The sequence below is a fragment of the Palaemon carinicauda genome, chromosome 22 (genome assembly GCF_036898095.1).
Source record: "Palaemon carinicauda isolate YSFRI2023 chromosome 22, ASM3689809v2, whole genome shotgun sequence".
Taxonomy (NCBI): Eukaryota; Metazoa; Arthropoda; class Malacostraca; order Decapoda; family Palaemonidae; genus Palaemon; species Palaemon carinicauda.
This window is the reverse complement of record NC_090746.1, coordinates 20,397,750-20,408,622: the sequence shown is the minus strand read 5'-3', so window position 1 is coordinate 20,408,622 and position 10,873 is coordinate 20,397,750. Positions and strand designations below refer to the sequence as shown.

The 10,873-nt window shown below is 33.8% G+C and overlaps 1 protein-coding gene and 1 long non-coding RNA gene across 2 annotated transcripts in view; one reads left to right on the top strand and one right to left on the bottom strand.

The window, feature by feature from the left end:
* LOC137616361 (uncharacterized) overlaps positions 1 to 10,873 on the bottom strand; it is a 342,608-nt gene that overhangs the window by 309,247 nt on the left and 22,488 nt on the right. The window lies entirely within an intron of this gene.
* LOC137616357 (uncharacterized) overlaps positions 1 to 10,873 on the top strand; it is a 28,886-nt gene that overhangs the window by 978 nt on the left and 17,035 nt on the right. Inside the window, exon 2 of the mRNA XM_068346023.1 lies at positions 4,695 to 4,900. Within this exon, the coding sequence (XP_068202124.1) occupies positions 4,695 to 4,900 (206 nt within the window). The remainder of the gene's footprint in view (positions 1 to 4,694; positions 4,901 to 10,873) is intronic.

Here is a 10,873-nt window from a genome sequence, read left to right as displayed (position 1 = left end):
AACCGTGATGCTCAGATGCTAAAAAAAAAGAAAAAAAAATACACAGGGAAAATTAATATATAGAGTGAATCCTTACTAGTTTCGTTTTGCATCTTCACGAGGACTCTTGAAGAAGTATGACAAAATTTGACTGCATTTACTGTATATTTTAATTTTTCCTGTGCTTGTATATACTTTGTATATATATATATTATATATATATATATATATATATATATATATATATATATATATATATATATTTAAACACATACATATGCATACACACACACACACACACACATATATATATATATATATATATATATAGATAGATAGATAGATAGATCGATAGATAGATAAATAGATACATTCATAGATAACATATATATATATATATATAGTATATATATATATATATATATATATATATATATATATACACAGTATATATATATATATATATATATATATATATATATATATATATACTGTATGTATATATACAAACTATTTATATATATACATATATATATATAATGTATGTATATATACAAACTATTTATATATATATATATATATATATATATATATATATATATATATTATATATATATATTTATATTTACATATATATATATATATATCTAGATAGATAGATCGATATATATAATATACTGTATATATACTGTATGTGTATGCACACAAACATATATATAATATATAATGTATATATATAGATATATATATACATATATGTATATATATATATATATATATATATATATGTATATATATATATATATATATATGAGAGAGAGAGAAAGAGAGACAGACAGACAGACAGACAAACAGAGATAGATGGGGAAAGGAAGGTTGTCAATTGTATCAACTAGATTGAAGAGGCAAGTGTATCCAATTTCGCAAAGTAATAGTGGGAGCTGATCTTTAACTTAAACAAATAACTTGGATGATTGTGGGTTGATGTAGTTCCGCAGGATTCAAGTAATAAGTTGCTGTTTACTTCTATATATATATATATATATATATATATATATATATATATATATATATATATATATATATAAATATATACATATATATATAAATATATATATATATATATATATATATATATATATATATATATATATATATATATATATATATGTACTGTGTGTATATATGAGCAACTTACAGATTTTCTTAACACAGGCAGCTCTTGAAAAAACAACCACTGCCTTATTCCTCCGTTAACTGCTGAGTCATACAAATTCTATATCATTCGATTCATACATCTACATTGACGGTTAATCAGCAGCACAAAATTTAACCCTCCTCCACACACCTGCACTTTCTTAATCTCAAGGCCTTTCCATTTTCTATAATACTTTCACTCTAACCAACTTTTTTGTATTTTCCTCGTACATCCTGGCCCTTTTGAGTTACACTATTTTTTCGCTAATCCTCAAATTCTTTGATCCATGATTTCACTTATCTTACCGTTTTTACCATTTTTCCGTACCTTCCCTTGTCTTACAGTATCTGTTATTCTTACTTAACAGCTCTAATTTCTTTTCTTTCCAGCATCACCAACTACATTTCAGTCCCTTCTAGGAAAGATCTCTCAAAAATCCCTTCGTAGATTCCTCCTTTGATTTCAATAACCTCTCACCAATCTTTAGCACACAGAATTTTTCTTCACTTTTACTCTTCTCACACTTGATCTACGCAACCTTATCCTTGTTTAAACCCCTGTATCAATCTTTTGTCGCCTGCCTTACTTTCTCAATCAAAATTCTCAAATTTCATTCCCGTCATACCCATTTTTACCCATACAGTCCTCGGCATAACATATTCGTTCTTTTTCACCTATGCACATATACTTGCTGACAGTGAAAATGCTACATTTCTACATATATATATATATATATATATATATATATATATATATATATATATATATATATATATAGTTACCTCAGGCACTTTACCCTTAAACACACAAGCATATATATATCGGAATATATATATATATATATATATATATATATATATATATATACACACACACACATATATATATATATATATGTGTGTGTGTGTGTGTGTGTGTGTGTGTGTGTGTGTGTGTGTGTGTGTGTGTGTGGTGTAATTTGTAACTGACATTGGCATCCAACTTTACTCTTCAAATGAAAGTCAAATAAGCTACATATTAATCAAACTAACAGACTTCAATGAACTTGGAACATAAGAACTAACTGATCTTGAGTTCTCGCTGTATAACATACCAGTGAATATTACCTAACTTCCAGACTCACCAGCTAACCCAACTATTGGCATCTAATTCGATTTACCGGTATCCAGTGATTATATGGTCGAGATCTAGATACAGCAGTTATAGTAGCTAGTAGGATGGCCAGGGCACCAGCTACCCGTTGAGATACTACCGCTGGATAGTTATTAGGCCCTTTGACTGGTTAGACAGTGCTATATATGATTTCTTTCCTTGGTAACAACTCCTTTTTTCTTTGCCTACATATACACCGAATAGTGTGGCATATTCCTTTCACATTCCTCTGTCCTCATACACCTTACAACACTGAGATTACCAAACAATTCTTCTTTGCTCAAGGGGGTTAACTACTGCAATGTCTACTTTCCTCTTGGTAAGGGTAGAAGACTCTTTAGCTGCTCTTCTAGAAGAACACTCCAAAATCAAACCATTGTTCTCTAATCTTGGGTAGCGCCATAGCCTCTGTACCATGGTCTTCCTATGTCTTGAGTTAAGAGTTCTCTTGCTTGGGGGTACACTCGGGCACGCTATTCAATCTTGTTTTTCTTCCTCGTGTTTTAATAAAGTTTTTATAGTTTATATATGATAAATTTAATTAAATATTGTTAATGATCTTGCAATATTTTCTTTTGATTGTTATTTCTTCTCTTATAGTTTATTTATATATCTCATAGTTTCCTTTCTTCACTGTGCTATTTTTCCCTGTTGGAGCCCTTGGGCTTATAGCTTCATGTTTTTTCCAACTAGGGTTGTACCCTTATTTTTTTTTTTTTTTTTGGGGGGGGGGGTTCCCCTAGGTCCCTCAGTGTGAGGCACCTCGTATGTCCACCAGAGAGTTGCTAATGCATCTTCCGGTGTATTTTGCATCTTCCAGTCTTGGGTGGTCTGGGATGCATCTTACCTAATAATAATAATAATAATAATAATAATAATAATAATAATAATAATAATAATAATAATAATAATAATAATAATAATAATAATAATAATGCCTTTCATTTGAAGAGTCAAGTGCCCGAAACGGATGTAAGGCAGGAATTATTTGTTATTGAGCATGCTACTGCGAGATTTCCATCAGGCACATACACACAAACGCACACACAAACATACATTTATCTATATATATATATATATATATATATATATATATATATATATATATGTGTGTGTGTGTGTGTGTGTGTGTGTGTGTGAGTGCCTCTGTGTGTTTTTCCAGTAAACAGTGGAGTACTCCTAGGGAATGTGTTGTCACCTATGTTACTTATCCTCCTCATGGATTTGTAATGCATAGAGCAGTTGGGGATGGCGAAAGAGGATTTGACTGGATTAGTAACTGGACATTAGCAGACCTAGAGTATGCTGATGACGCTGTATTATTAGCAAAACGCCACAGGACTTGCAAAGCTTGCTTACCAGAGTGCATGAAATATCACATGAGGTTGGACTCTAGATAATTAGAAGAAAGACAAGGATGATGAGAACGGAATATGCAATGGAAGATGAAATATCATTGGAAGAAGAAAGGATTATTGAAGTGGAATCATTTAAATATCTAGGAACTATGATCTCTAATACAGGGTATTTAGAATTGGAGTTTAATGAAATATTAAAAAAATAAATAAATTAGAAAATGGCTAGGTTAAGTCAAATTTGGAAACCAAATCACCTGAAATTACTTATAAAAGTCAGGCTACATATCAGTTTAGTGAAATCAGTGTTACTGTGTGGACATAGTCGTGGTATGACAATGAAACAAGATCCAATAGATTTTGTTGATTTGAGAACAAAGTCCTCAGAAGAATATTGTGAGTTGAATGGCAGAAACGGATTAAAAATGAAACTATAAGAGAGATTACTCATGTGCCATATATGGATAAGATGGTGAGGGGTAGATGGAGATGGTTTGGGCATGCTCATGGCACTCCCCAAGAGAGATTAGTTCACCAAACTTTCAACTGGCACTAGAAGAGTTGAAAAGCCCAGGCCTACATGGCTGAGGACTAAGAAGCACGAAGCAGGAGATGATGAATGGAGAAGTATTAATTTAAAAGCTGAAGATAGAGACGACTGGCGAAATCTAACTGAGACCCTTTGTGTCAATGGGCATAGGAGATGATGATGTGTGTGCACGCATGACTGAGTATAATAAAACTTAATACACCTTAACTGTTTATTTACAAATATTTGTTTCTTACTTGTAGCCAACTTGGGAAAAAATTTGTTTTCATTGTGATTGAAATGCTACTGGATCCTTCAGAAAAAAACTAAAGCTTTTGCCTTTTGAATATAATAATCATGAATGCTTTGAAAGAATTAAAAACAGTAATCAACAATGACGTCAATACAGTAAATATAATAATAACAATGTCATTATCACCACGTATATTTTCCCTTTCATGAAAGCAATTCCCGATTTCAGAATACGAAGTGAAAACGACATTCCGGGGAATGTCTGCCTTATTCAATTTACCACGGAACGACCAAGTATTCTTTGGGTACCGAATGAACACGTCTACCGCCAGCTACCGGCTTAATCTCTTCGCCGATGGCATTCGTCTCTATTATGAGCCGGGAAATATGACCCTCTTGGGCCAGGAGTGGAGGATTTTCTGGATCACACGCAAGGTCAGTGCAGAACGAGTCTTTTTTCTTAAAATTTTTTATGCAAAAGTTTTCGAGCAGATATTTCATTTTACTTTTTTATCTTGGACACAAATTTTTCAGCAAAGAATTTTACGGATTATATAAATATATACCCTAGTGTACGTAACCCGTCAAAAATGACGACTAATAATCCAGATAAATATGAAAACACACGCACCCCATCTCGCCTGGGTATGACTTCTCTCCCCTTTCCTACCCAGAGACAATGAGAGCTGGGCGTGAGGGAAAGGGTTATCTTATGATATTTGAATTACTAGTGGAACTGAAATTCGCTATAAGAAATGGATGAGTGCTGGCTAGTGTGGTATTTTTCTCCATATAACTTACGTATCGGTCGATTAAAATGTGAAGTCTATCTCTCACTCCATTGTTTACATTTGGGAGACTGAAGATGAGTTATTGCAGATACGTTGCTTGCACTCGATTTTGCGAGCTAGTCTGTTTATTTGAATGACGTAATTATTACCTGGATATCTTAACCAATTACGATCTTCCAAATATTTATGCACAAGTTCCCATATGTTGTTCTACAACAGCCCTTCTTTTCACGCTCCCCTTCCTTTTGAGTTTCACCACCATCACATAAAGACGCCCTAAGAGGGAGGGAACTTAAGGGAAGTACAATCTATTTCGAAATTTAATGTGATTTCATCTATGACAACAATCATGCTTAAACCGCTCTCCATTCAGTTTATAGGTGCATACCTAATGTTGCTCATGTGAAAGCAAAAGATGCCCCCGAAATAGTGATCCACGAGGCTGGTGTGTGCGTACCACTTGCCACATCATAGGAGCAGTAAGACCAAGGTCTAGAGTAAGATTACGTTTATTTGCGATAAAAGCGAACCACGGTGGAGCAAAAAACCATTAGAAGGACGTGAAGGGAATCATGGAGATATTTTAATTATCATCCACTTACGGTATATGAACCATATTTTTCCAACTGGTTATCTTGAGTTTATTCTTTATTTCTGACCATTAATATTGTTGCAAATCACTCGTTTTTGGCATTTCCCCACATTCCCCGAAAAACCCGGTTTCTCACTATAGTTACTCATAATTGCCTTTTCATAAGGGGGTCCAAAAACTCATGAACGCTTGGTTTGCCCCAAATAATCATGGTCAGAAATGCATAAAACACAAGAAAGCGAGTAGGAAAAATATACGGTTCATGCATTTGGCTAGAAATTAAGTATCATATATTTACCCCGATATATATATATATATATATATATAAGAAGAGACTATGGTTCGATCGCAGTATGAGGTAAGAATTTATTTCTATCTGAACACGATATTGTGTTGATGATCATCCATATACAAACATATATATATATATATATATATATATATATATATATATATATATATATATATATATATATAAAATATACATATATATATGTATATATATATATATACATATATATCTACATATGTATATATATATATATATATATATATTTATATATATATATATATATATATATATATATATATATATATTATATATATATATATATATATATATATATTTACATATATTTATACATATATATATATTTATATATTTATATATTTACATATATATATATATATATATATTTATATATATATATATATATATAATATATATATATATATATATATATATATATACATTTATATATATATATATATATATATACATTTATATATGGATGTAAACAGAATAGTCTGACCTATTCTTCACATATTCTCATCTTTCCTTATACACCTGACAACAATGAGATACTAAACACTTCTTCACCCAAGAGGTTAATTACTGTACTGCAATTGTTCAGTGTACTTTCCTCTTGGTAAGGGTAAAAGAGACTCTTTAGCTATGGTAAGCAGCTCTTCTAGGAGGTCACTCCAAAATTAAACCATTGTTCTCTAGTCTTGGGTAGTGCCATAGCCTCTGTACCATGATCTTCCACTGTCTTGGGTTAGAGTTCTCTTGCTTGAGAGTACACTCGGGCACAATATTCTATCTTATTATTTTTTTTTCTTCCTCTTGTTTTTTTGAAATGGTGTGTTGGGCAGGCTTAATAGAAGGGCCATGGATGCCTAGTGGTTTATCAAGAGGTTGTCTTTTCCTTTTCTGATTCTTTTTCTTCTCAAAACCATCCTTACTGTCCTCCCTTCAGTTTAAGGGTGTATTGGCTCCTCCATGTTGACCAATTTTTCCCATTTTTTACTACAGTCTATGGGTTTCATCAATCACTTTATTTATAACTCTGTACATATTGTTTTTTGTTATAATTCTTGTTAATCTAGTTTTTAAGTATGATGTCTCTTTTTTATTTCTATTCATTCTTATGCTGTCTGGAGACATTGAACGAAATCCGGAACCAGTACGACCTAGATTTCGTCAATGTCGTCTTCTGTATTGCAATATTCGTGGTCTTCATGCAAATATTCAAGACCTTACAGTTGCGTCCAAACAGTATGATATTCTTTTGTGGTCAGAAACTCTGGTTTCTAAAATGAGGCAATCATCTGAGCTCCTTAAAGCTGGTTTTAAGAAGCCAATAATGTTGAAACGTGATGCCATCCCTAGGGCTAGGGGAATGGCTGTGTATATTAGGACTGTGTACCCTGCTTCTCTTAAGTCCTGCGATCAATGTGAATGTCATGAGATTCAGGTAATAAAAGTTTGTGGCAGGCATAACAACTTTTATTTGTGTTTGATCTACCGGAATCCAGACATGGATAATTCTATCTTCGATTGTCTTCTTACCATTATGGTTAAGATACAAGAAGATGATAGAAGGGCTTCTTTTGTCTTTGTTGGTGATTTTAATGCTCACCATAGGGAGTGGTTAAGTTCGATCTCTCCTACTGATCGCCATGGCTCAAGAGCTTTAAACTTTGCCTCTGAATCAGGCTGGGAGCAAATAATAAATGAAGCTACCCACAGGTCTGGTAATTGCTTGGACCTCGTATACACTGACTCCCCTGGCGTTATAACTAGTAAGGTTGGTTCTCCAGTCGGGACATCTGATCATGCCTTGATTTCATTGGTAGTAAAGACTGAGCAGCCTGTCCCTGATATATCATACTCTTGTAAAATCTATAAGAAATCCCAAGCAGACTGGAATGGGATTTTGCATGATCTTTTGTGCTTGAATTGGTCACAATTATATAGTAGTGTAGATCTTGTTGTCCCTTTGAATGAGAATATAGTCAACATAATTGATAGGCGTATCCCTTCTCGTGTGCTAAGGTACCGAGTGAAGGACAAACCGTGGTTCAAGGACAAACCGTGGTTCAATGATGATTGTAGATGTGCTTATTTGGAGAATCAGGAGGCCTATCATCTTTGGAAGGGTAACAGATCAGAAGTGACCTGGAATAACTATAATCAGCTTCGAGCTTTTTCTCAGAGTTTATGCCTCAACTGAAAAGGAGTACAATTTAACCATAAAAGAAACCCTTTCCGGTACAATTCAGGAACATGAATGGTGGTCTACCCTTAAATCTGCACTCTTTGGTGTAGATGTAACAGTTCCTCCTTTACTTAAACCAGATGGCTCAGTCACTCACTGTCCAAAGGAAAAGGCAACCCTTTTGGCTGATGTTTTTAACAGTAAACAGAGTAATGAAAAACTTGAACTTCCTCATTCCTGTTTTCCTGAGGATAAATTAACTAGTTTAGCTTTTCGATCTCGTGAAATTAAAGCTCTGTTGATGGACCTTCATGCTTATGGAGGTGTAGCCCTAAATGATAATTTTTCCATTGTTTTTTATAAAGACAGCAGATTTCTTAGCTCCAAAGTTATCTGTTATTTTGTGCAAGTCAGCAAGAAGAGGAGCTTTTAGCACTTGTTAAAGAATTGGTAATGTTACTTCTCTTTGTAAATGTGTTTATGGGAGCTCAAATTCCACTGATTACTGGCCAATTTCCATAACTCCCATATCATCTAAAAGTTTTTGAGCATCTTCGGGCAAATCGTCTTAATAGGTTTGCTGAAGGTAATCATCTATTCCCTAGTTTGCAATTTGGTTTTCGTAAAGGCCTTGGAGCATGTGATGCCCTTCTTACAATCTCCAATGCTGTACAGAAATCACTTGATTGTGGTCAAGAAGTTTGTATGATTGGCCTTGATATTAGTGCTGCATTTGACCGTGTTAATCATGAGGCCCTTGTTTTCAAACTGAAACAGTTGGGAGTGGGTGGGTGATTTCTTAGCATTATTATTGATTTTTTTTAGTAATAGATTTCAAAGAGTTGTTGTTGATGGGCACCATAGTGAATATAGGAATGTGATATCCGGTGTTCCACAGGGTAGTGTTCTTGGCCCATTACTTTTCATACTATATACATATGACATGTGGTTTGGCCTAGAAAACAAGCTTGTTGCATATGCAGATGATGCTACTCTCTTTGCATAAATTCCATCCCCTGAATGTAGATCTGGGGTTGGTGAATCCCTTAATAGAGGTTTAACTAAAATTAGTGCATGGTGCAAATTGTGGGGTAAGAAGTTGAATCCTAACAAAACTCAAAGTATGATTGTAAGTAGGTCAAGGACGGTGGCTCCCCAACATCCGGATCTGAGTATTGATAATGTTTCTTTAAATTTGTATGACTCTTAAAATTTTAGGTGTGATTCTCGACAGCAAATTTACTTTTGAGAAACACATTAGGTCTGTGTCTTCTTCAATTGCACAAAAAAATGCCTTATTGAGAAAGTCTTAAGATTTTCGGTGATCAATTTATTCTGAAGAAGTGTTTTCATTTTTTCATTCTACCTTGTTTAGAGTATTGTTCTCCTGTCTGGTGTCCAGCTGTTGGTTTTCACCTTAATTTGTTGGACAGAAACTTACGGTCTATTAAATTTCTTATTCCTGATCTACAGTAGATATTAATCTTTGGCACCGTCATTCAATTAGTTCATTATGCATGTTGCATAAGATTTTTCATAACTCTGACCAACCTTTACATTCAGATCTCCCTGGACAATTCTATCCTGTTTGTAATACTAGGCAGGCAGTTAATTCTAATAGCCAGGCCATCTCCATCATGAGGCTCAATACTACACATTATTCTAGAAGTTTTATTCCAGCTGTTACCAAGTTGTGGGATGATCTTCCTAATAAGGTAGTTGAATCAGTAGAACTTTAAAAGTTCAAAGTTGGAGCAAATGTTTTTATGCTGACCAGGCCGACATGAGTCTTTTTATAGTTTATATATGACGTTGAGATACTACCGCTAGAGAGTTATGGGGTCTTTTGACTGGCCAGACAGTACTACATTGGATCCTCCTCTCTGGTTACGGTTCATTTTCCCTTTGCCTACATACACACTGAATAGTCTGGCATATTCTTTACATATTCTCCTCTATCCTCATACACCTGACAACACAGATTACCAAACAATTCTTCATCACCCAAGGGGTTACTGCACTGTAATTGTTCAGTGCCACTTTCCTCTTGGTAAGGGTAGAAGAGACTCTTTAGCTATGGTAAGCAGCTCTTCTAGGAGAAGGACACTCCAAAATCAAACCACTGTTCTCTAGTCTTGGGTAGTGCCATAGCCTCTGTACCATGGCCTTTCACTGTCTTGGGTTAGAGTTCTCTTGCTTGAGGGTACACTCGAGCACACTCTCCTATCTTATTTCTCTTCCTCTTGTTTTGTTAAAGTTTTTATAGTTTTATAGGAGATATTTATTGTTGTTACTCTTCTTAGAATATTTTGTTTTCCTTTTTTCCTTTCCGCACTGAGCTATTTTCCCTGTTGGAGCCCCTGGGCTTATAGCATACTGCTTTTCCAACTAGGGTTGTAGCTTAGTAAGTAATAATAATAATAATAATATCTGTTTTTGACGTTAATAGTTTATACAGGGCATATCTGTTTTGACGTTGTTACTGTTTTTAGAATGATTTATTGTTAACTTGTTCTTATCATTT